This window comes from Amia ocellicauda, chromosome 4 (genome assembly GCF_036373705.1).
Source record: "Amia ocellicauda isolate fAmiCal2 chromosome 4, fAmiCal2.hap1, whole genome shotgun sequence".
Lineage (NCBI taxonomy): Eukaryota > Metazoa > Chordata > Actinopteri > Amiiformes > Amiidae > Amia > Amia ocellicauda.
In genome coordinates, this window is record NC_089853.1 from 21,695,203 (window position 1) to 21,721,752 (window position 26,550).

Below are 26,550 nucleotides of genomic sequence, written 5' to 3' on the forward strand. Positions count from 1 at the left end.
TCCAGGCTTTCTTGGTACTTTGGCCTTTAATTTGAAAACATCCCTGCAGAGCTCATAGGAACAAGTCTTTTTTAGTATGAAATCCAGTGCTCAGATGTGACCTCCAAAGTGGGTGCAGCATTGTAGAGGTTGTGTGCAATATCGCCATCTGCTGTTAATTCAAGGTTTTGCTGTGTTAGACTTATCTAGTGGAAATCAGTCACTACTCTTCCATCACATCTGATATAGAAAGATTGAGCTTTCTTATGAAAAGCAAATGCACAAAAACAGTAGCAACATTGCAGAATAGGTCAGTTTCAGACACAGTTCTGCTACAAATTACAATTTTTTTAAAGTTGTACAGGGAGAGGGGGGAGGGACAGATCCAGATGCTATATGTTAATGTGCAAGTGCAGTTTCTTGATATATAGGATGCAGAATAGTCTAGATGGTGCTGACATAAGCAGCTTTTTTATTTTCCAGTGTCAGGATTGAAGGTTTTTTATTTCCCAAGGTCAGGATTATTAATTCTGCCATTATGAATCAATACTGAAAGTGGCTCCCAGGTCACTGAAATATAATTATCAAAGACTTTTGTGAAGCACAATCCAAAATCAGTTGAATTGATTCTATCAAAATATATTTCTGAATAATAACATCAAGAGGCTTGCTGATGGTGACCACATTCTCCTTCTGGGTCAGAAAAGATTATAGACCAGTCACCTGTGAAATTCAGATTTGAGTGGAGTTGCAGTGGGAATGATGGTGGTGTGGCCGGCTGGATTTATTGTTTCCTACTTCTGACCTTGATGGTATTATTCCTGGGAATGAGCGAACAGGGTGTGTTGTGTGATGCCTGTGTGTGGACATTTGCAGGTCTCAGGTTTATAAATTCAGTGGGATGTAGTCTAAGCCTTTAAGTCCACTCCTTTTTATCCCCCCAGTAGACCATTTGAAGATTAATTAAAGTGCAGGTATAGTTAGGCCTACAATGTGTTTTTTTCAGCTTTCTGTTTTGCAGTAGGGCTGCAAACTGGGAACGATTGTTTGTTCACACTAAAATCATCTCCGAGATGCTAACTCCTTCAAAAAGAGGACTGCTGTCTTTTGATTCCTTTTCCAGCCCTCCGGGAGAACCATGTGAAATTCCAGGGATATATTGAACCTACAGTAAATAAGACCACAGAGGGGAAAAAAAAGACAAAAATGCACCAGAGATTTGCTGTAGTTTGCTTATTTTAGAGGCATGTGTGTTGCTTAATTGCATACCAGGAAATGCCAACCAGATGAGCAGTCAAAGGCACTTCACGCAGACGTGTCTTCTCTTGCCCATCTGCAATTATCAAGATGTAGGCCTTCTAAGCCACTCTCTGCCTACTGCTGGTTGAAATTAAAGCATTGAAAGTCTGTGTTAAATTGCTGTTATTAAACAGCTACTATATTAGCTCATTCCTTGGGATCTCTGAAGTGGCACTCGATATTTTAATGCAATTCATAACACTGAAGAACTTGAGGGAGGATGAGCAGGTTTCTATACAACAAGAGTGAGAGCTGTTGTCCTGGGAATGCCCTTCATTTGTCTTTGAATATTTTCAAGAAATATTAGTTTTTGTGGCCTTCATATAATAAAGACAAAAAACCATGCAAACAAAAAGATTTGTCTGACCCTTTTTTATAGATACTGCTTTGTAAGGCGCTGAAGCAGTAAGGACACTTGGTAAGGGTTTCATCACTTCAGGCTAATCTATAATGACTGATAACTTTAATATTTTAAAGTAGTGCTAATTTGTGCACCACTTTGATTTATTTGTAATATATCCTTTCATTTTACATGCATTAACAGTACCTAGCAAAATTAATCATATTAGGTTGCTCAAGCAAGGCTACAAAAACTTGTGTAAACATTTGTCATTTTGTTTTTCATTTAGCCACAATGTTTTTTAATTAATTTTCCTAGCTGCCTGACTTCAGTGCATTTTGCTTTTCAGGTAAACTGAGATAATCAAATCACATTTTTTTTTTTAATTAATCTTGATATTTTATTATTGTTATTATTATTAATATTATTGTTGTTTATGATCTTAAAGAATCATTAGTATATCTGACTGCCCATAAATTACACTGTTGAAAGCACAGTCAGGAGCAGTTTTTATCTAGTAAAAATGGCCTTGCCTTTAAGCTCTTCACTGAAGCTTCCTTTGATGTCAGAAACTTCTGAACTTTAACTTTTTCTTAAAAGCAGCTGAACTTGGGTTGCTAGGTTGCTTAAAGTAGAATGTTATTTTCTGTGTGTGTCCATGGGGAAAGCGGGATTCAACTTCTATTTCTTGCGTTCATTATATATCAAACGTATATAATGATGTGTGACCATTGTGGTTTACATTTCTTTTCTTCTTCTTTTTTGGTTCCCACTCGCTGTTGTGTGTGTTTTTCTCCCACCCTCCCTGACCACTCTTGCTCTGCAGAAGGTAAAACCGAGCGCTCTCAAGATCTGCCCAGTTGTGTTTTCCTAAACTAACCGTGTTTGTCTGCCTCCCTACTGATTTGTAGAGGTGTTTTGCTAGAGCAGTTGTACTGTTTGAAAAAGCATGGCAACAGCAACAGCTCGGGGGGGAATGTAGGGGGGAAGGAGAAGGATGAGTTTATTAAAATGCATCTTTGATAAGCATGTGTGTGGCTGTCATTATGCTTTATAGCCCTGAAGAGAAAAGCAAAAAAGCATGCAGCCTACACAATAAGGTTCTCATTAAATAAGAACTTGCCTCCCCTTTTTTTTCATCATGAATTTTCCTGCAGTGCAATAGAGCTTTACTCTTCTGAGAGTTAGAAGCACGTTGACAGTATCTAATAAACAAACTAACAAGGCAAAGTAACACTTTTGATTTATACTTTTACAAGTAAGACAACACTGGGATAATACCAGCTTCTAACAACACGCTTTTGGACCCTACCTAATGCTTGTTCTGTCTGTCTCTGACTTGAAGCTGCTGCTGCCCTTGGAAAGATTAAGCCTTTCTGTGTTTTCTTCCTTCTCTACACCCACGTTTTCAAACTTTGACAAACCAACATAAAAAAGCATGATAAGTTCTCGTATCCCACCATGTATGAATACCTTTTTTATAATATGTAATCTGCTCTAGTTATGATGTTCTAAAACAAGGCACCATTTTCTCCATCTCAAGGCATTTTTCTGTACCTAAATTCAGGAATTCAATCTTAATTATATTTTTTCCACACTCAAACAGACAAGTTTTATTTTTTGTTATATTTAAGCTGTTCCAAGAATCCCGATGACCTAAATAAATGCCTTCCTGGATTAGTGTTTTAGTGTATCCTTTTATATAATGATAAGGATCTCAATCTGGGGTGACGAGCTCATGAGGTTAGCAGTTACTGTAATCTCTGCAAAAAAAAAAAAAAAAAAAAATTGCATACAAAATATTCTTGATGGATATATAATACTGAGAAGAAAATGCTTGCTTATTTTTGCATTTATGTAGCTGTAATGGTGGACTATCGACATTAAGAGAATTGACATCAGTACCTTATTAATCATACAGATTGTTTAAAAAACGGTCTTTATATTAATTATGGACGATGTATAATGGATAGAAAAAAATTTGATTCATATTTTACTTGCTTGTAACGAAAACTTAAACATAGCTGATAATTAGTCTAAAAGGATATTCAAGTGTTCAGGTAACACATGCAGAAAACCTTCAGAAAGTGCTGTGGGGAATGCTATAGTGCCGTCATGCTGCGAAACATGGACGCTCACATACTAATTTAGCTAATTATTTTTCTTTTTAATTTCATACCTGGTTTTGACACTAGTTCGAGCTGCTGGTGGAGCTCTTTCAAGATGAGGAGAAAGGCACCAGTCCCACTGGGCCTCCCCCTGGTGGTCGCACTAGGCTCAGCATCAAGCCGGATAAGACGCGGGCGGGACAGGCCAGCAAGGAGCACAAGAAAACAGTGGGGCTGCAGGTGAGGAGTGCCGACGACCTTCCATTGGACCCAGAGCAGGATTTGTGACTTCTTTACCAGCAGACATGCATGAGGTTTTGTATCATGAAGTTTGCTTGTCTGAACTGAGAGTGTTGATTTTGTGTTTTAATGTCTTTGATCTCTCAATCCCCCCCCCCAGTTCCGTAACTCTCTGCAGCTGCTGATGGAGACCCTGAATGCCACCACCCCCCACTATGTGCGCTGCATCAAGCCAAATGACCACAAGTACCCTTTCACGTAAGCCATCCAAAAAAACAAAAGCTGTCATATCCACTAGTGCCGCTCTGGAATTGTGATGCAGGGAGGCTGGTGTATTCAGGCCACCTCTTCCCAGGGGGATTCTGAGGTCAGCCTGCACAATATGCACATTTAGACCTTCAGCTTCATCAGCTAAAATTATTTATTTATGTTTTTAAATGGGTTGCGGGAAGTTGCCAACTTATTTAACTTAAAAAGACAGAAAAGCAACAGAGTGAAGCAAAATATTGTCCACACAGTGCGGCAAGTTCCTGAATATCCCATGCAGCTTCCCTGGATCTCCTCCAGACCATACTAGCATGTGTTAATGTGCAGTTTGTGCATCTTTGTAGTGAGCATTTTTTAATTTAATTTAATTATATATGTGAATCCATTTATGCAGGATACATTTTTTCTTAGTCTCTGTTCTCTGCGGCACCATGTCAAGCTGCCCTTCAGGGGTTTGGGGCTGGTAAGCGGTAATGCAGTGCTGCCTCTGCGATTGCAGGTTTGACCCCAGGAGAGCGGTGCAGCAGCTCAGAGCCTGCGGGGTCCTGGAGACCATCAGGATATCGGCTGCAGGCTTCCCATCCAGGTACACGGTTCTCCTCTCTAACTGACAGGACCCAGAGAGCATTGTCATTGCAGTACTACTAGGCCCAGCCTGCAGGCTCAATGGTGATTACTGATCTCGTAAATTAAGTTCAAAGTGGTTGAAGAGAGACTATTAACTGTAATGAACATGGTGTGTTGTGCCCATCTGATGGTAAATAAATTGGCTTTTAACTGTTTCCATGTGGACTTAGGCATCCTTCAGTAGGACCTGCAGACAGTACAGTAGTAGTTTTTTTTTTGTTAGGTTTTTCTTTAATATGCTGACAGTGTGGTTAGGAATATAGTTAAAGATCTGAACCAGTTAATCTAACTGTGTTGGAATGCTGGGATTTTAGTCAAGTGAATCATTCATCATAGTTGAATTTGGATGTTAAAAGGATACATTTTCTAGGGACTGGAATTTTGTCATGTATACCCAGGAAAACCAATATGTTTCTTTTTAATGTTGTTTATTATGGCTTCCAAGAGGGAAATGATTTCTGTCTCTCCAGTCATGCAACGTTCTGCTCTTTTTAAAGTCACTTTGAGACAACAAAGGCGAATCTGTGGCCCGTGTGTCCCGCTGCGTGGCGGTTTTCCTCTTGATCTTTCTGACTTTGCCTCGTTGCCTTGGTGACAGGTGGACCTACCAGGAGTTCTTTAGCCGCTACCGAGTCCTTATGAAACAAAAGGATGTCCTGAGCGACAAGAAGCTGACTTGCAGGAATGTGTTGGAGAAACTCATCAAGGTAGGGGGAAGTCACCTTCTGTGAGGGTCAGAGCAATCGATAATTAGGGGCATGTATCGGTGATGTAATTGTGTGTGAATAAACTGCGCCGATATTTTTGTTAATCAGCTTCTGAAAATTATGGAAGTATCCCAAGCGTGGTGCTCACTGTCTTTTTAGTGGACCCCTGGGTGGGCTGTAATGAAGGCAGGCACCTCTGGGGGTGCTATAGAGTAGGGCATTTTCTCAAGTAAAAGATGCAACAGTCTTTCTGTGGCCTCTGACAGTAAACCATGTCTGTTTTACAGGATCAAGACAAGTATCAGTTTGGTAAGACAAAGATTTTCTTCCGTGCTGGCCAAGTGGCCTACCTGGAGAAACTGCGAGCGGATAAGCTGCGTGCTGCCTGCATACGCATCCAGAAGACCATCCGCTGCTGGCTGGTGCGCAAGAAGTACCTGCGCATGAAGAGTGCGGCCATCACCATCCAGAGATACGTCCGTGGCCACCAAGCCCGATGGTAAGAGGCGAGGGGCACAGACACGGCACAGCTTCTTCTCCTTCTTCTCCTTTTTCCTCCTTCTCTATTTCCTATTAGATGTCTCTACGTACATACGTGGATTTTACAATCACTAACCTAAGATATTTTACGTGTGCACTACGTAACAATGAGAACAGCCCACTATAAAAATGACCCTTTTTTAAATGGCAAGGGCCTAAAGAAGGGCCCCACATCTCACGTGGCTTTCACCTCATCCCTCTATCTATGCCTTCCCCAGCCTTGCCAAATTCATGCGTCGGACCAGGGCCGCCATCATCATCCAGAAGTACCAGAGGATGTACGTGGAGAGGAAGCGGTACAAGCGCTTGCAGGCTGCGGCTCTCATCATCCAGTGTATTCTCCGTGCTTACACTGCCAAGCAGAAGTACCAGGGGGTAAGAGATGCTGAATAAGAACCACAGACACACTAGGCCTTTATCATTTTTTCATTAGGAATTAGGCTAATACTTAACACATGCTCACAAAATATGGGCAATAAGTTGTACTGTTAAGAGAATGCACAAAAATATTGATGTTGACAGCTGTACCTCAGTGTAGAATTAAACATTGCTGGCCATATGACGTTATTCCAGACATGAGACCAGGAAGTTGAACTACCTTATTTATAACCTCTCACTTCTGCCTAATATTTGTTTAGTTACTTTACACCTGAAATGACACAGCAGAGCAGTAACTTCCCGTGTGTTTGCATGTATACGTGTATGAGGCACGGGGGAGACAGTAACTCGAGATGCCCGCTTATAGGCGAGGCAGCAGCCTGCTCTGAACTTAGTGCAGCCCTTGACAGACCATGACAGCTGCCCCCGCGCCATGGCGCAGAGACCATGGTGTTTTCAGTGCAGTAATTATGAACCTAAGGCTACAGAATGAGACACGGGAAAAAGGTTTGCACTTTCTTACCTGACATTCAATTAGCTTTACGAGGATTACTTCAGTGCTAATTTCCCCTCTTCCCCTCCAGATGCTGCGGGAGCATAAAGCCATCATCATCCAGAAGATGGTCAGAGGCTGGCTGGCCCGGCAGTGGTACAAGAGGTCCCTGGAGGCCATTGTGTATTTGCAGTGCTGCATCCGTCGTATGAAAGCCAGACGCGAGCTCAAGAAACTGAAGATTGAGGCGCGCTCGGTGGAACACTACAAGAAGCTCAACATCGGCATGGAGAACAAGATCATGCAACTGCAGCGCAAGGTTGACGAGCAGGTATGTTGCTACCAGAACGGGGCCTTAGCAAACAAGCAATTAATGCCATGTACAAATTCCTCCACTACTGCAAGAGGAGATGACTTAATGTATGTATATGTATGTGTATCTTATGGGCATATATGCATAGTTACATTCGAAGATGGTATATAAATGCTCTCACTGAAAACTAAAACCACCAGATCACATTTTACACCTAAATAGCTTTTAAATTTTGGTTCAGGATTGCTTAGACATGACTTTCTCTTTCTCTGAGTTATAAATATCTTTCCAGAGGGGAAAGATCAATTGCTAGAAAAGTGAAACTACCATCTATTTTTGCCACTATGTGTCATCTTTAGTCACACCTCTGTTCCCAGTCAACTTTAAACACATGCTTGGTATATAATGTAATAGTTTTGTTTGATATGTACATTTTTTTACCACGCATTTATACCACATATAGCACCGTATTTATTCAAAATTCCAAAGGAAAATTATTCATTTCATGATTTTCAGGTTTATGCTAATGGAAACTGATAAGTCTTCTATTCATTACCACAACTAATGTATAGCATTAATGTTTAGGGGTAGATGTACATTAACTGTTTAAAGCAGCTATACTCAAATAATAGTCTTCCATTTCCATATTTCTTTCAGCTGGCTAAGTATTTGACTCTTAAAAGTAAAGGAGTCATGGACTGAACGGGGATACTTTACTTCAACATTTGTGATTATGAAATTGGAATCACAAACCACCTGGATGGACATTCACAGTGTTTTCTATTTCTATAAATATGCTCAGTATAAACGGGAGGTTTTAAAGGCATGTGTACAGGCTATTGCTCCCAACACACTGGGGAAACCTGATATTTGAAATAATTTTTAAGGTTCCAGCATGTTTTTACGAAAAATGTGCATTATCTGATGCTACTTCAATTCCTTAGCTTGTGCTCTTTGCTGCACATAAGTAGTCAGTGTTAATTGGACAAATTCCTGGTGAGTTTTACACTGTTGTGGTGTTGCTGCCGGGGATATTGGCTAAATGCCAGTTATTTATCATCTTCTATACTTATTTTTTATTCCCCCACAGCACAGAGAGAACAAGAACATGCACGAGCGCCTGTCGAGCCTGGAGAACTCCTGCGCCGTGGAGACGGAGAAGCTGCGCAACGAGGTGGCTCGCCTGCGCGGGACGGAGGAGGAGGCCCGCAACAACGCCAACCGCATCAACACCCTGCAGGAGGAGCTGGCCAGGCTCACCAAGGAGCTTCAGGAGACCAAAGTGGAAAAGAAGACCATCGAGGACTGGGCTGAGAAGTACAGGGACGAAATGGAGCAGGTGGGACATTGTCATCTGGGTTGTTTTAAAATGTATGTTGAAATCATTGGGAAGTGGCAATATCTTTCTTTGTGTGTTGAGGGGGGTGGGATTCTCTTCATTAAGAGGAATTATTTTCCACATCTCTATTCTACATCAGCTTTGTAACTGCCTGGTTTTCTTTATTGTCAACATGCTGCCATTCCTTATTCTCAGATGGTGTCTGATCTGAAGGAGAAGAACACCCTCCTGAAGAGTGAAAAGGATGACCTTAACCGCATGATCCAGGAGCAGGCCAAGGAGATGAAAGGTAGAGCTGTCTGAGTCTTCCTACTTCCTGTGAGGCGCTGTCAGCAGCAGCAGCTTCCCAGTCCCTAATAAAGCCGGCCTTTTGGAAAGAATAGAAACCACCATCGCAGTGTTTTCAAACAGGCTTCGATTAAATCCTCTATCTGGGCTGTGGAAGTTAAAAACAAAATCTATATATAAAAAAAATGGGAATGCACCAAATTAAGGTATTGGGAATGTTAGGTAGTCCCAAGTAACCTCTTTTTGAGGAGAGTGTTTTGGGTATGATGCTGGGGTTAAGCCCCCCCACCCCTCTTGCTCTTGTGAAAATTACTGTGGGCTGTTGAACACGCAAAGTGGACAATTCACTCTGCTGACGTTCTGCCTTGTTTCTCGCGTCTTGCAGAGAAAATGGAACGGGTGCTGCTGGAGGAGACCAAGCAGCTGGAGACCGACCTGAACGAGGAGCGCTCGCGCTACCAGAACCTCCTGAGCGAGCACCTGCGGCTGGAGGAAAGATATGATGACCTGAAGGAGGAGATGACCCTGACCGTGGTGAGTGGGGGGTCATGCACGCACGCACGCACGCACGCACAATCATACACATGCACATACACGCATGCATACACATAAGCACATGTGTGCTCAAGAAGACAAGCATTTAGGCAGACTCAAATGCAAATGCACACACACACACGCTCTGTCTGCCCGATAGAGATGGAATTTGAATTATGGCAATTCACCTCTACACAACCCCAATCTTAACTGTAACCGTTCACCTTGCCTGAACCCTAAAATGTGTGATGAAGGAACAACTGTTGCTGTTGTATTTTATAGAACGTGCCCAAACCCGGACACAAGAGAACCGACTCGACCCACAGCAGCAACGAGTCTGAATACACCTACAACTCTGAGTTTGCGGAGTCGGAGGAGAGCTCACGAGGAGGAGAGGTGAGAGCTGCTGCCAGCTACAAACCTGGCCCAACACCGACACCTGTCTATTTCAACTCTGCATCGGCAGGGCTGTATTCTCTTTTTGTCATGGTCAGGACACAAACTTGCTGAATGCTGCTCAGTACCCTCAGGGCATCTTTTGCGACCGTCTCTTGTTTGAGCTTGTACTCCCCTCAGCCTGGTCTATTGATAATAACCTGCGTCTCCACTGTTAATTTGGCAGGATGTCACCAAGGCCCCTCTGGACATGTCTCTCTTCCTGAAGCTGCAGAAGAGGGTGACAGAGCTGGAGCAGGAGAAGCAGGCCCTGCAGAGCGAGCTGGACAGGAAGGAGGATCAGGCACAGAAGACCAGAGCCAGGGTAATAGTACCTAGTTCTCTGTCTCTCCATCTGTCTCTTGCCTCTTCCCTTCTCTCTCTCTCTGTCTCAACCTCAGAGTTGTTGCTTCCAATGTGTATGTGTGAGTGTTCTTTTCTTTTATATATAATTCTCTTTTCACTTCAGGAGGAAGATGATCACAAAAGGGCTCGGGGAGCAGAGCTGGAGTACGAGTCTCTTAAGGTAATGGCCAGCAGATCTGCAGCCGAAGCGTGGGCTTCGGTTTCTAATTGAACTTAAATGCTTAAATGCTGCCCATTTTCTTTGGCAGTTAAATTCTAGATGTACTTTCACAGCAGTGGCTCCTGTCCAAAGGCTCTAATGGCTACAGCAAAGTGAAAGACCACTTGTTGAGATTATGACTGAGAAATGTATGGAAGCATGTACTACTAGTCGCTGCTCTGGGGCCAGGGTGGCAGAAGGAAATGAGAATATGGGCAGCAAGAGGCGACCCACGCTTCAGGGGCTCTGTGCGGTGGCTCTCGGTGTATGTTCTGAACCCCGATCTCTCCATTCCATAGCGGCAAGAACTGGAGTCGGAGAACAAGAAGCTGAAGCACAACCTGAATGAGATGCGGAGGTCCATCTCTGAGAAGGGTGGTCCTGGCAGCGCAGCCCCGGGATCCCCAGCCTACAAAGTCCTACTGGACCAGTTGAACTCCTCCAACGAGGAGCTGGAGGTGCGCAAAGAGGAGGTGCTCATCCTCCGCTCCCAGCTAGTCAGCCAGAAGGAGGCCATGCAGCACAAGGTAGGCCTGAATTGAACTGAAATTAACTTATTTAAACTGAACTGTGCTGAAGCTTAACACTCTCTGCACTGTTAAGCATCAGCACAGTTCAGTACCGCTGTCCTAAGAACCAGCTCTTGAGTTTTGGTTGCAATGGACTGTAATGGAGCCCAGCCTAAGAACTTTCACAGGGCCAATTTAACCAAAATAAATAAAATGTTGCATGTATTATGTTGTACCATGGGTGTTTAAATTTAAACTTCATATTTATGGTTTATGAGTCAGGGTCATAAAGTTGGCTTCTTGGAGTGCAGTCAAATTAAACACGTGTGTTAACCTGAGGGGGAATCCTTTATAGCTACTGGTTTAAAATTTCCTTGATCTGAAAAGGTACTAGCTACCCTTACTTTTTAACACAATTTTTTCTCCACTTTCTTTACCACTATGCCTGCCTTCCAGGAGCATAAGGTAATTTATTCCTGGGCGGTGGATGTTCTTATGTTTGGTTTGAGCTGAGATTGTTCTGTAGCCCTGCATGAGCCTGATGATGTCACTGCCTTAACAGACACAGGAAATTAACATCTTTGTCTCTCTCACAGTGAGCCAGAGTAAATCTCCCTCTGTGATGTGTGTGCACGCGCGCGCGCGTGTGTGTGTGTGTGTGTGCACGCACATGCGCACTTTGCTGCTGTCTCACCTGGTCACCACATTAAATTGGCTTTAAATTCCTCATGCACATGTATTTGTTTTAGATTGCCTTTTTTACCACAATAGATGTGTGTTTTGCTTTTGTTTTAGTTTGCTTTTAGTTCTTACTAAAGTAGGAACTCAAAACTTCTCAGGGGACATCTCAGCTATTGTACACTCCTGCCCATTTAATTTTCATTTTCTGGGGGTTATTTGCTTTTTCTTCTCCCCATTATTTACCACAATACTCTTTTTATGTTTTATGTTGACTTTCTGCCCCTGCTGATCCAAAGTGACTCACTGTTGACTTACTTGTTAAGTTGAGACTATTAAAGTCTTGGTGCAACATGATTTTATCTGATCATACTGCTGCACCTTCAAAGTCAGTGATAGCCTAAGAGGTACACATAATCACACCTGATGTCACTACTTATCTTGACTATTGTGTCACATGTTATTTCTATTTTTAATCTTGTGTTTAGAATACATTGTATCATTTGGTAAATCTGACCTAGCTGTTCATTTCAAAACTGCATTTCACTGAAAGTTAATAGAACGATCAACCAAAACTTTCCCTTGATTGGAAGTAAAGTTTCATTTGTTGATTGTTCCATTGTTATACCACACTGTTTTATGCCAAATGAATAGCCTACCCTTTCCAACCAGTGTAATAAAATTAGGATTTCCTTAATGGGGCAAGCATGCTGTGTTAAAATGTTGGGGTCATGTGCGAGAAGAGAGCATTATTCCGCCTGACCTCCTGCTCTGTTCCCTCAGGAAACCATGACAGAGGCTATGTCCTATATGGAGGATGTCCAGAAGATGAAAGATGCTGGAGAAATTACTCAGGCATACATAGGGCTGAAGGAAACTAACAGGTATCGTCCTCTTGTGTTCTGCTGTATTTGGGGCCTTTGACTGATTGAGATTTGATTTACCATGTAACATGTCAGCCGTTAATGTACATTGTTCTTATTTATTGATCCCATAAAAAATACACAAAACATTTATTTCTCCCTAGAGTGCCAGCACCAGTCAAGGGCCTGTGTTTAAGTGCAGACTGTATTATGTCAGGCACATGTTAGTTAATGGCGCACTGTCTGTATTAGTGTGCTCCCTCAAGTAAGGGCAGTCTGTGAGCGCTTGTCAGGGTCACCTCAGGACACAGCTAGGCCAGCGAGAAAGAGAGAAGCAGAGGCCTTGAGTCGCAATTTACTATGTGTGGGTGTTGATGAAGGTTTTTTGTTTCTACCCAAGTGGGAGCTTTTCACTCTCAGTACCTACAGCTCATATGAAGCCTTCTCCAAACCTTAGCCAGGTTATGTTTAGCAGGTTTTTTTGTTATAGGAGTCTTCTCTGGACAAGATAAGACAACCAATATCACACTGCTTTGTGTGTTTGTTATCCTGTCATAAGATTACTTATTTTTTTAGCTGTCTCCTTTCATTTTCAGAAAAACGGGCATTGACACAAGCTCAGAGCTGATCAAATGCATTGTACTGTTCTAATTCTTTCCCAAATACCTTTACTGCTTTTATAGTTTGTCATTTATCATATATTTCACACTGTAGTTGCCCAGTGTCCTGTTGTTATTTGTCCAAACAAGCTATTGAATGATAGCTGCTTTTTGATAACAAAACATTTTGAAAAAGGTAATTTAAAGCGGCTCATTGATAATGTACAGGACTGGCATCTTCAAACATGAACATATTACTGCCATTTTCCCTGGAGCACCCATTCCACTGACAGATGGAAGCAGCAGTCATTAAATCGAGACCAGAAATATGTTTGAAATCAGATAAACAACCTGTTCTTGTCTACATTGTCTGTTTCGTGCAGATCGCCAAAGTTTTTGCGTAGACCACTCGAAGTGAATGATCTCGTGACTAGGCTCAGGTAACGGAAACATGAGCGTGTCCACAATGGAGACGAGTGTTCGTGCATCGTGCATGAATCTGCAGTTGAAAAATAATGTATTTACTTTCTTTTCAAAAGGCTTATTCTGGATGATTAAACTCAGATATTTAAACCTTGCGTGTTATCCAGTCCAGTAGTCTAACAAGCATGGTTTGAATATATGAATGAGATGTTTATGAGTGTGCACTGCAATTCAAAGAATGGCTTCACCCAGTTGCCTAACAAACCTCATACCCTTACTTTATTTTATAAATGCCTTCTTAATTCAGTTTTAAAAATCCTCGCTGCCTATTATTACATTATGTGTCTCAGTCAGTGATTTTCTCTTAACAACCTTGAGTACAGAAAACATTTTAATCGTAAAAAAATCCTGAAACTGTCGTGTTAAGTTCTGATTGTGATTGCCACAATTTGTTGGGCTAAAAGTCAGTCTTCTTGCTAGACTGTGAGAAAAACCTCACGAGACACATAATGAGATAAACGTTTGAGAAAACAGAATCGGAACTAAAACCAGTGTGCCTGTTAATGTGTCTGTCATTTTTGCTCAACATGATTCTCAGGAGAGAAAAAAAGTATTTTGGGATGTGTTTTACAACATATTAGTTCAATATGAATTATCTTCAGAAAAAACACGATTATAACCCAAAACTACATGTGCCATTAAAGCTGATTTTACTTTGCGCAAAGATTAAATATGTTAAGAAACTCCTGCATGCTATAGTTTTAAGAGGGCTTTCTTAACCTTGTTAGACACCAGATTCACAGAACGAAAGGACACACTACTGCATAGATTAATAGACTAGAGTCACAAATGTTTATGGAGGAAAAAAAAAAATTTTAAAATGTTCTTTCACCCTTTATCTGTGCACAGTCAGGCAGGGTTATTTATTTGATTGGCATCTAATGTCTATCCAATTTCAGGAACTAGAATCAAAACTTTATCCCTGCTCTTGACATTTGGTTTTATGAGTGACAGTTAAAGGGTTAAGGGACTTGGTTAAAATGGCATTTTTACTAACTGCATGTCAGCATGAGTTGATACTTTATGGATAGTGATACCTAGAGGAGTCTTTTTCAGATTACATTAAAAATAGCATTGAAGGAATGAGCATGATCGCCCCACAGAGCTGGTTTTCCAGTGTTTCTTGTGGTTCTTCTGTGATGTTATATTTTGATCATAATTGACTAATCCACTTTAGTAGCATCCAGGTTGCTTTCATTGTCATGTTTTATTTATCATTATTATTATTTGCAGTTTACATATATTTTAACTTTTTTTTGTATTATTACATGACATAAAAAATAAAATAAAAAAACAGTATCTTGCAGTGAGCAGGCATGCTGCTCCAGTCGTGGTACAATCCAGGGAAGCTCTCTCTTTCTCTCTCTGGTATCATCTACCTCCTTTTGTCATTCTCATCATGCCTCCACTCATCACCCTCATTTGTCCCTCTTTATTTTGATTTTTTGTTTTGTTTCATTTCATTTTGCTTGTTAGATCCCCCACTCAAGACTACCATGCGCTGAATGAGGACGGAGAGCTTTGGCTGGTTTATGAAGGGTTAAAGGAAACCAACAGGTTACTCTTGTTTGTAAACTGCGGGGCTTCCCCTGCTCTCTGCTGTGTTTTCCTACTAACCTGGCACCCTTCCTTTGTATCCTCGCATCACACCAAAGAGGCTTCAGCTTCATTCAGAAAAAGACACGTTGTGCTCTGTTGGCCATTGGGCTTTTGATTTTGTTTGTGGGAGCTTTTTTCTTGCTTAAAATGAATTGTCAATAAGAAAAGAAAAGAAAAACACACACATACACACAGCTGTGACTGCTGCTTACCTTTAGTTGCTGGATTGAAAACATCGGCCAAACATTAAATATGACACAGGATTGTCCAATTGAATTACTAACATGCAGAGTTGCAACCACAACTTGCAGTGAGTCAGATTGTGAAGCTGCATATTATAGGCAGTAAGTATAAAGGCTAGGGTTTCAAATTACGATATACACCTCTCCCCCATTTTTACCTCAAACCGTTCCATCACAATTTGTTGTAGATTGATTCCAGATATCGGTCTTCTATACATTGAAAGAGTGAGTTTCAATAGTATTAGCTTGTGTGGTGAAAGTACACCAAATGACATCATTTGGAAGGTAAGCACTGTTTTACCTTGGTATGTTTTATTAGTATACATTTTTTTAGTTGCCGTGATGCTTTAAACCCTCAGCTGTGTTTTTGTCTTATTCTGTTCAGGAGTAATTGCAGTTAATTAATTGGACAGTAAAATATTCAGTTCAGTTAACTCCATGGCCATGTTTTTCACAGGCTGCAGTTAGAGATGATAAAGGTCGTGTTCTGTATGTATTCCATGCTGGAGTTAAAAAATGGCCAACATTCTCACATGGTTTGTACACATACATGTGGGACTTTTATATAATCCCTTTTAAGCAGGTCCTTTGGTGTGAACTCTTTAATCAATCACCAAATTGAGGGCCTCTTTAGAAACAAGTTTAGCCAATTATAGATATTTAATCGGGAAATAGTTGAATCCCAAATAAAAATCAAAGTTTTCAGTCGATCCAGACAAAAGCACAACGGCCGGGTTGAAAGTATGCATCTCGCTCTATATTGCTTTATTTCTTGCTGTCGTTCTTTTCATTCGCTAATTCTGGAAGCGGCAGCGGAAGTGGCGGCTTTGCACCACGCTGTAGTGTTAGACTTGGGCTTCTCCTGGGGCACCTCGCTCAGTCATTGTCTCTCTTTCCTGTACCTCCTCTATCCACCTCCCCACCCTGGTGCCTCAGACTGCTGGAGTCTCAGTTGCAGACGCAGAGGAAGGCCCATGACAACGAGGTGGAGTCGCTGCGTGGGGAGCTGCAGAGTGTCAAGGAGGAAAACAATCGGCAACAACAGCTCCTTGCCCAGAACCTGCAGCTGCCCCCTGAAGCTCGCATTGAGGCCAGCCTGCAGCATGAGATCACCCGCCTCACAAACGAGAACCTGGTAGGCGCAGCCACCACCTGGGCCTGGCCCTGCACAGCCTAGATGACAAGGAAATCCTTCCTGGTTGACAATGTGTGCTCCATGACCGTTTTTGTGCTCCTACTCACATAAAATCACAGGAAGACACTGGTAGTTAGAATTTATTTTTTATTTTTTTTTAGTTAGTTTTTTTAATTGGCTTACACTCTTAAAAAGAAAACAAAAGTAACTTGGAGCACTTCTGTAGTCATTCAGCTTTGCAGGCTTCTAAAGATATCACAGATGTTGTACATGATTCACCATTCACAATCCATAATTTCCACAGTGGTTTCCTGTCAACCTAGATGGAGTTAGTTGAATTTGTCTGTGTGTCATATATTTGTCTTTATGAATCCATCAGGTATACAGTCTAAAAGAGATCATAAAACAAGATTTCCCTAATTACACAATCACTTGGTGATGGCCTGGTATTTTCTTTTTCATGAATGGGTCACTGAGTATTTGTTTTTTTGCATGAACATAACCCATGCCATTCCACTCTGTTATCTGTCTTCATGCTGGTGATGGGGCTTTGAGAGGTGTCCTTGGCAAATAAATGCTGCCACTGCCTGCCTCTAAAACCACAGGGTGATAAACAGACCTACCTAAGTTACAGTTGTGTGCATCTTTGTTATAGTGTATAAGTAAGATACATACCATAAAACCTACTGTTCACTTTCCAAAGCCAAATGAAAGGATCTAAATGTTAAGATTAATCAACATTACCCCACAAGTCTCTGTTTTGACAGGTTGTGGTCTTATAAATTGAATTAGGAGCTCTGCCTGGTAGAGGGCATCTTATAGTTTCTAAATATGTACAGCTTGCAGTTTGAAGGGAATCTTTTACATTTCTAAAACTGTAACTAACATTGTGATACCATCAAAGGCATTTCATGTAATATGTAGATGTCTGATGGACACATATCTCAGCATTTTAAATTGACTGATTCTCCTCCTGTGCGAGAGATGAACCGGTGGGTCTCTCTGTTCCAGTATAATAACTAATTTGCTGGAAAACAAACATTCAAAACTTCAGGATATAACCCTCAGAAGTCTTTATTCATTTATTTATTTTGAAGCATTAATTTCTGTGGATTTTATCTCACAGGAATTATATGCTGGTGACCTTAAGAACTATCGGCAGTACCGGATGTCGCTTTTTCAACGGATCATTGTATGTAGAGCTGATAGGGCTGTCTGTGTCCTTCCGTTCATTTTCCTCTCTGCTCTCCTTTCTCTGGAAGCACTAACTGAAGACAGCCCCGTCTCTGGCTCACTGGAGCAATCCTCCTGCAGCCGACGCACAGTTTTAACCCTTTCAGCAGCTCTTTCTGCTCACTTCGTGTCGTTGTAATCAGCACCCAGCTTCTGACTAATACACTGTCATCTGGTGATGGAAGCAGAGTTTTAGTTTGTTACAATGTTACATTTTTGTGAGTTAGATTTTTTTTTTTTTTTAAAGAATGTGGGATGAACTCTCTCATAATCCTAAGGAACTAAGAGAGTTTATACAATGATGATCCATACAAACAATTACATAATTACAACTCCCCTTAAAACAGTTACTATAATTTCAGTCTATTCTTTGTTAATAGGTTTTGTTTTCTCATTATCAACAGAAAAGCCCATGGATCATGATGAACACGATCACAATCATTGGTTTCAAATGTCACATTTCAAATTACACCCCCCCCATTATCTGCTTCCTTATTTCTGAAATAAGGAAAGACTTTGTTTCCATCATTCATTGAGAGTCTTTGTTCAACGTTGCATACTTTTAATCAGACAGTGCTAACCCTGTGTCACTGGCACTGTGAAGTCATGGAAGTACTACTAATACCTGTGTTTGTATGTGATCCAAAAGGAAAATCCCTTGGATAAAAAGAGCCACAGGTTATCAGGTGGCCCTAATGAATGTGAACCTTGCTTTCAGGATCTCATGGAACAGCTGGAGAAACAGGACAAGACGGTTCGCAAACTCAAGAAGCAGCTGAAAGTGTTTGCAAAGAAGATCGGAGAGCTGGAAGGTAGATTGGGGTTTGTTAGTGGTTGGGAGAATAGATGGATCTCTAAATGCAGGTGTTTCCTGAAAGCTTCTGTGCTGTAGGTTGTATAAAAATAAATTATATTAAAATAAACTCCTAGGCACACTTTTAGGAGTATGCCAATATAGTCCCAAAGCAATGATTTCTGTTTTAACTTAAATATTCTATTGTAATGTTGTATTTTGTAGTTTCCTACAGGATACAATTTCAGTCCCCTGTCCAACTCCATTCTTCATGGGGTTTCGTTTCCATGATATGTTGTCAAAATCAGGCACCATATGACTGCAGAATGACTGATCCTGACAATTCACATTTTTTTTAGAAAGTGTCTTTTATTGGTATGTTGGTTTAACTCACTGGTCTTGCCTTCCTCTTCCTGCGTTCCTCCTCAGTGGGTGGGCAGACGGAGAATGTGTCTCCTGGACAGACCATCGACGAGCCCATCAGACCCGTCAACATTCCAAGGAAGGAGAAGGACTTCCAGGGGATGTTGGAGTACAAAAAGGATGATGAGCCCAAGCTGGTGAAAAATCTCATTCTAGGCAAGTAAATGCACTGCATTCCAGTCCCATTTGGACTTTGATGACATCATATATCTGTTTGTTGTTAATATGGGAATAGGTTCTGAGGTAATGGAGAATTAGAATTAATTTTGTGTTTGCATGTGTTTAAACTTTGTCACTCTGGTTCTCAGTAGTTGTGCAAGGATAAAATGCTCTATACCAGAAACTAATCCCTATAAATTCCATCCTACATCCTACAGAAGTGAAGTAAGAATGCTTTAGGGCAAAACCTAAAAATTTTTAATGCGCTGTTTTTGTCTCCAGAGCTCAAACCTCGAGGCGTGGCAGTGAACCTCATCCCCGGCCTCCCTGCCTACATCCTCTTCATGTGTCTCAGGCATGCTGACTATGTGAACGATGACCAGAAGGTGCGGACACTGCTGACCTCAACTATCAATGGCATCAAGAAAATTTTAAAGGTATGTATCCATTCAACACCCTGTGATTAGCAGGCGAGGATGTGAAGAATCTTTACCTCATCACTTTTTTGTATCACCAGCCCCCATTGAAAACAGGCTAGAAGTTTACAAACAGAGATTAGATTAATCATAAATACTGGAGTATAAGTGCTTGATTCAGCCTGGTGCCTAGGTTTTGTACAAATGTAGACTTATATGTAGACCATTATATAATGAAATAGGGCAGCATAACATCTCAATTGTTTTAGCCAGTGCTCATTAGTATCTTGTATAACTCTGTTCTTGCAGTTCATGCTTGGTTTACTGACACAAGGGGGTGGCTCAAGCCCCTGCCTTCATGGCCAAGTGCCCCTGCCGACCAATGCTGGTGCCCGCTGTATAAATGCATCACTCCCCCCGGTCGGCACCTCGATAGGACCTCCCCCCAGTCCCCACCCCGGTCAGCAATTTGTTAGCCCCCCTCCGACAATTAACCGAAAAGCAATAGCTGCTAAAGACAGTAGTTGATTGAAATCAAGAAAAGACAATGCTTAATTGAAGCAACCTCAGACAGAAATGCATTAAGAACTAATAATTAAAGAAGCCTCCAGAACAGAGTAAATACAAACTAATGATTGTTTTATAGACCAAACTGAATTAGCAACATGAAACCATTAATAATATAAAGAATATAAAGAAAATAATAAGTACATTTTCCCACTACAGATACGTTTGTTTCATGCCATTTTGTTCTCAGTCTGTTTCTGAAGAAAGAGTCACTCCGTTGGTAGTATTTTATGAGTAGAAGGCTTTTTTGGAGAATTAACAGTCCTGTTTCAATTTTATACAGAAAAGAGGGGATGACTTTGAAACGGTCTCATTCTGGTTGTCCAACACCTGCCGGTTCCTGCACTGTTTGAAACAGTACAGCGGAGAGGAGGTTAGTTGAATTTATCCACTTATTCTGCATTTTTGTAATAATACGTGGGCTGCTGTTTTTCTGCCATCCTTGACAGCTGCTCTGTCTTTTTGTTTGCCTTAGTCCTTCATGAAGCACAACACCACAAGGCAGAATGACCACTGCCTCACCAACTTTGACCTGGCAGAATACAGACAGGTGCTGAGTGACTTGGCCATCCAGATTTACCAGCAGCTCATTAAATGCATGGAAAATATCCTTCAATCAATGATAGGTAAATGCATAATTCTGCCGCCGCACTGCAGCTCTTGCCTGTATGGCAGGTGCTATACTTTAATTACATTTCCACACCAAAATATAATTGTAACTGTTTTTAACCATTATGATGTTGGAGATGGCTGTAGCAGTGGTATTTAAAAGAATGAATGTCCATTTTCCAAGTATATGGATTGCCAATTAATTATTTTCTCAAAGGGTTTTTATAATCTTACACATCTCTTATAATCATGCAGGCTTGTTTGTTTGTTATTGATGAGCTGGCCAAGCGATTAGTGCTGCAGATCAAGATCAGCATTTGAACACAAAAACCCTGCTACATCACCATGAATTTAAGCAGCTTGTCATCTTAAGGGATCATGCGCTATGTCTTTGTCACACAGCCTCCCCGAGTCATCTCGTATTAATTTTCCCCTACTCCTTGGCGTGTGTGTGTGTGCGTGTGTAGTCCCAGGAATGCTGGAGCATGAGACGATCCAGGGTGTATCGGGGGTTAAACCTACTGGTCTGCGCAAGAGGACTTCCAGCATCGCGGATGAGGGCACCTACACCCTGGACTCTATCCTCCGCCAGCTCAGCTCCTTCCACTCCACCATGTGCCAACATGGCACCGACCCTGAGCTCATCAAGCAGGTGGTCAAGCAGATGTTCTACATCATCGGGGCCGTCACCCTCAACAACCTGCTGCTGCGCAAGGACATGTGCTCCTGGAGCAAAGGAATGCAGATCAGGTTAGAGCGCCTTACCACCCCTGTAATCGCGTTAATTCAGCCCAAACCTGATGTCGTGTGGGGGACACGCAGGGGGGTTCAGTATGCTATAACTCTGCCAAGTGTATAATATAATATGTCAAAGTTACAAAAACGATGTTCAGAATCTTACGATGAGACTCAAAAGAGCCTGTCCGGGTGGTGTTTTCATTGGTGTATAATGAGCTGGACTACAGTTTAGATCACTCTAGCATGTGTTGCCCTGTGACAAGAATGCAGATAAATGCAGTGCAATTTGGAGCAATCATACTGAATTTAGAATAATGAGGACTGCCATTGTCCTGTTTGGATTTAAGGTTTGGATTAAGGGTTGCAGGCAATGAGATGATGGTGTGTTAGAACACTGGTGATTAAAGAGGTCTCTGAACACATGCATAGAGACTGTGTCATCCAGACTGCTTTCTCCTCCAGGTACAACGTCAGCCAGCTGGAAGAGTGGCTGAGGGACAAGAATCTGATGAACAGTGGAGCTAAAGAGACACTGGAGCCACTGATCCAGGCTGCCCAGCTGCTTCAGGTGAAGAAGAAGACCGATGAGGATGCTGAAGCCATCTGCTCCATGTGCAACGCTCTGACCACTGCTCAGGTCCAGTACCCCGCTCTGCCACATCCTCTAGACCATTGTTCTGTTCATATTGAAGCTCTTTAGAACACTGAAAACCAATGCCACTGACTCAACCTTAACCTTGCTGATGAGTTTACCCCTGCAAAATTGTTCAATCCTATGACCTATACACTATAAAAAATAATTGTATTTTATTAAAAAAAAAATATATATATATATATATATATATATATATATAATATATATAGTTTATTATACAATTGATAAGATAACTCTTTGTATTATTTTTTCAAAGTTGGACTTGTTTTCAGCAAGTTCTGCTGTACAGCTATATTGTATTATATCACAGAAGTCTAAATCAAAAGTGTGTTGAACTCATGATTAAGATAATTTATAGTTTTCTAAAGATAGTTAGAATGATTAATAGATTAGCAGGCAGTTTATTTAAAGCTTTTAACAAATATAGATAGACAGTAAAGTATGATGAAGTTTCAATTTTGAATTTGAAATATTGCACGTTTGGTTTACATTGTACGTAAAAGATAAGTCTCCCTAGCATTTTTAACATTGTACTAAGGTCTATATGACCTTCAAAATGCTTGTTAACTGAAGAGATAATTGGGGCTTCATTTTCTTCTGAAATGACACTTGTATTTTCTCCAACAGATTGTAAAAGTGCTGAATTTGTACACTCCTGTAAATGAGTTTGAGGAAAGGGTGACCGTCTTATTTATACGCACCATACAGGTAAGTTCCTCTGAATTCTCCGGGAACCGTGTCTTGATGGAATGTCATAAGCTCTGTAAATCTTGTAAAATACACCATATCACTTGGCTTTGTGCCTTGTATCATACGTAATGCCGTGCGCTTTTAAGTTGTTATAGCTGTGTAATGTATAATGCTGAATTATGAATTCAGATCACTGCTTCTGCATTGTCCTTTTTTTGTTACCGAAGTGTGTTCAGACATTAATCCTTGTATCTGTGTTCTCGCTTGTTTTCCTGCCTGACAGACACGTCTACGAGACCGTAAAGAGTCGCCGCAATTGCTAATGGACACCAAAAACATCTATCCAGTCACATTCCCCTTCAACCCCTCCTCCCTGGCTCTGGAGACCATTCAGATCCCCAGCAGTCTCAACCTGGGCTTCCTCACTCGAGTGTAAACGAGGCTTCTACCCTGCAGATGTCTACTGACAGCCAGTTTAGCCACATTTCAAACCAGCCGCTGACAGGGCACAATCATTCAGCCAACATCTGAGAACAACAGAATATGGATTACCAAATACAGTACAAATTGAAACACTGGACCTGTAGAAATAAAAGCAAAAGTTCAGAAGTGTTTAATCATAAATGCTATTTAAAAAAATATATATTATTATTTTCTTGCAGGCTAAATTGATTTGGATGAGGGACTGTCTGAGAGGAATGTAATGGCATGCCCAATTCCTGAAACGGTTGTGAGATTGTGTAGTGAAGCATTAGTCTGACCCTCCACCCCCTCCTCCCCAGCTGCTTGTAATGATGTGTTTTGATACTGAATGCTTGTTGATGACAGCCTCTGTCATGAGAAGACCAGCTTATATATTGTTTATAGTCCATTTCAAACAAGCTTCAGTTCTTACGCATTGCCTTGCTTCGCTGTTATCTCGGTACTGCTGCACAACGCATAACTGCTGTATCGTGTTATATATCTAGCTAAGAAGACTAAGACTCTGACATTGCTTTTGTATTGTCCTGAAGCCTCCCTGCTCTCAACCCTGGAAACTGAGCTGGGTTTTCCCTCAAACTGGAAAAAGTAGCAACTGGGGATTGATTTTAACAACTGGAATAAAAGTAAACTGGCAGTATATAGAATACTTTTGTCAAATATTTATGTCAGTAACATATAAAATATGCAGAATAAAAAATGGTCTGTTAGTCTAGTTTAATATAGATGTTTATTTGTTAGTATTGTGATTTTACTTAGCACACTTAGATAGCTACTGTGTCTTGTGTAACTTGCATATCCAGAGTATTGTACTTCTTTAGCACCACAGTGTAGAGTTTTAAGGTATAATTCTTCTAAATATCAATATTGTTTACAAATTCAGACATTAGGCTGATTATTGCAGGTGTCACTGTTACACTTAAAGGAGACCTAGGTCAAGACTTTATACATGGTAGAGTTCCAGATGTATAGCTGGAGAGAGGTAGCAAAGCACCCTGCTTACATGATCACAGATTGTATATTTAATTTATTTTGAATAAAAAGTGTCCGCGGAGATTTCAGGTGTCGGGTTTCTTCGATGAGCCTAGTGTAAACGCTTATGGATTTTACCTGGCTGTTGTGGATATAGATGGTTGTAACTCCTTCTAATTTACTGTTGTGACCCAAGCCCATTGCCTTACACAATAATCTGTAGGTGATCTGATCAGTTATATCCCCAAGTTAGGAGTTAGTTCTGAGTTCTTTCTGCTTTGGCTCCTCTACCATGTAAGAACTATTATTTAAGCACAAAACCGCACTGGGTATTTTGTTTAAGATAAAGGTTACATTTTTTGAATGGAGCTCTTTAAAAGTTTATTATGGACTTCTTAAATTATATGGTTCAGTATTATTTTATCTTTTTTTGTTTGTTTGTTTTTTCTGCATTTTCCCCTAACTGGAAAACACTGTACGCATTTTTCATTTAGGTATATTACAAAGCAGTTATGTTTTTGTTGGCTTTTAGCAGGACAAAGGTGTTTCCCTGAATGTATAGATTCGCTGTTACCATAATGCTGTCAGCTTAATTCCAGTTACACAGTTACACAGTGAATGCTGCTTGGACCAATCCTCTCCCTTCTCCTTTTCAAGAGAAGGTATGTTCAATGCTGTAATTTATGTAATGTATCTATTGCTGGAGGATTTATTTAAGAAACAAGAATGATACAAACACATATCTGCTTACAACCTGTTTTACTTTTTCTATATATATATATATATATATATATATATATATATATATATATATATATATATATATATATATATATATATATATATACAGAAAGCTTGGTAGAACAGTGCTGACTGGTAGTTACAAAACAGCCCTTTTAAGAAGAGGATGCATGTTCTGATATTATAGTATTTCAGGTCATGTGTCTGGTGTGGTAGACACCATTGTCAACGCTAGTTTTGTTTTGTATATTGAGACACAAGAGTAATAACTTTTTGTGAAATGCCCCAACACTTACAGCTTACTTTATGTCAAATGTGCTAAGAGCTCAGTTGGGCAGACAGATTTTTTTATTTAATAGATAGAAGGCATTTGCAATTTTTGTCATCTCTCAGGAGACTAAAATAATCTAGATTATCCCATGCCTTATTTGCCACAATCTAGTCTTGAGCATCTTAAATTCACTTGGAGGTCTTTAATCCATCATGTCTAATAAGATAATAAATCAGTAATTCATGGCTAGTGTGCGATTTCCATTAGATATGTGCCACTTAATATTAACATGTGTACTTACAATTGATATTTAACTTCCCTGAATGATACAAAAACTTTGATATCCTCAGTTGTAACCTATATATCAGCAGATAAATGAACTGAATTATATTCAGAATTCTGTCATGTTACAAAGATCTGTCTATTAGATATTAGATTTAGTTTATTAGGTAATTCTTATTCTCTGTTATGTTCTTTTTCATGAAATGGAGCCCCATTCAATCCATCAACTTGTCGTCACTGGGACTACCCTTGATGAATATTACATTTCCCTTCTATGATTAGAATATATTCTATTCATGTGACATTGAATTTAATGTGAATGGAATCACCATCTCTGAATACAGTATAGACATGACCCACAAAACTAGAAACAAAATAAGAAAATTATTAATTTTAAGTCTTACCAGTTTGAATGTCTCATCTTATTGTTAGCCATACTAGTGTATGACTGTTTTATTTGCAATACATTTCCTTTGATAAAGCCTTACCTGATGATATATATATATGGCCTCTAGGGGATCTACTTGTAGTTTGTGTTTGTTTGTGCAGTATTTTTGTTACATTTGCTGAGAAGGTTTTGTTTTAATGGTTTTAAAGAACTGTAAAATCCTTGACAATGAAGAGAAGATGTTTTAGCTGCCATGTAATATGCCCTCAATGGTGCCATGACCAGTATTTTCTTTATGCACTTTTTGTTATTATATAGAATTTCATTTAAGTCATGGAAAAGGGGGTCTGCTGTAGATATACTTTACCTCATTTGTGTCATAATCAAGGCAAGGGATACTGTATGAAACTAAAAACATCTTACCTGCCTTTAAAACTTGCATTCTGCCATAGCATTTGTATGACTAAATTGTTGATTTCTTTTGTTGGTTTGTCTTATTTCTTTTCTCTCTTCATGTCCGTTTCTATTTTGTGGTCACTTTTGCCGCACAGCCAGTGGCTGGGATGTGATGAT

The 26,550-nt window shown here is 40.5% G+C and overlaps 1 protein-coding gene across 1 annotated transcript in view; it reads left to right on the plus strand.

Moving 5' to 3' along the window:
• The window catches only part of myo5aa (myosin VAa), a 57,140-nt gene extending 32,763 nt beyond the window's left edge, over positions 1 to 24,377 (plus strand). Inside the window, exons 15-42 of the mRNA XM_066701370.1 lie at positions 3,814 to 3,966; positions 4,127 to 4,224; positions 4,733 to 4,819; positions 5,459 to 5,567; positions 5,855 to 6,066; positions 6,326 to 6,482; positions 7,070 to 7,309; positions 8,382 to 8,630; positions 8,826 to 8,919; positions 9,304 to 9,452; positions 9,735 to 9,848; positions 10,075 to 10,212; positions 10,357 to 10,413; positions 10,752 to 10,979; positions 12,423 to 12,523; positions 13,485 to 13,541; positions 15,061 to 15,141; positions 16,362 to 16,560; positions 17,687 to 17,752; positions 18,512 to 18,605; positions 19,016 to 19,165; positions 19,451 to 19,605; positions 20,435 to 20,524; positions 20,627 to 20,777; positions 21,228 to 21,510; positions 21,961 to 22,135; positions 22,781 to 22,861; positions 23,127 to 24,377. Coding sequence (XP_066557467.1) covers positions 3,814 to 3,966; positions 4,127 to 4,224; positions 4,733 to 4,819; positions 5,459 to 5,567; positions 5,855 to 6,066; positions 6,326 to 6,482; positions 7,070 to 7,309; positions 8,382 to 8,630; positions 8,826 to 8,919; positions 9,304 to 9,452; positions 9,735 to 9,848; positions 10,075 to 10,212; positions 10,357 to 10,413; positions 10,752 to 10,979; positions 12,423 to 12,523; positions 13,485 to 13,541; positions 15,061 to 15,141; positions 16,362 to 16,560; positions 17,687 to 17,752; positions 18,512 to 18,605; positions 19,016 to 19,165; positions 19,451 to 19,605; positions 20,435 to 20,524; positions 20,627 to 20,777; positions 21,228 to 21,510; positions 21,961 to 22,135; positions 22,781 to 22,861; positions 23,127 to 23,279 — 3,921 coding nt within the window. The 3' untranslated portion in view covers positions 23,280 to 24,377. The remainder of the gene's footprint in view (positions 1 to 3,813; positions 3,967 to 4,126; positions 4,225 to 4,732; positions 4,820 to 5,458; positions 5,568 to 5,854; positions 6,067 to 6,325; positions 6,483 to 7,069; positions 7,310 to 8,381; positions 8,631 to 8,825; positions 8,920 to 9,303; positions 9,453 to 9,734; positions 9,849 to 10,074; positions 10,213 to 10,356; positions 10,414 to 10,751; positions 10,980 to 12,422; positions 12,524 to 13,484; positions 13,542 to 15,060; positions 15,142 to 16,361; positions 16,561 to 17,686; positions 17,753 to 18,511; positions 18,606 to 19,015; positions 19,166 to 19,450; positions 19,606 to 20,434; positions 20,525 to 20,626; positions 20,778 to 21,227; positions 21,511 to 21,960; positions 22,136 to 22,780; positions 22,862 to 23,126) is intronic.
• Positions 24,378 to 26,550: the final 2,173 nt, after the last annotated feature.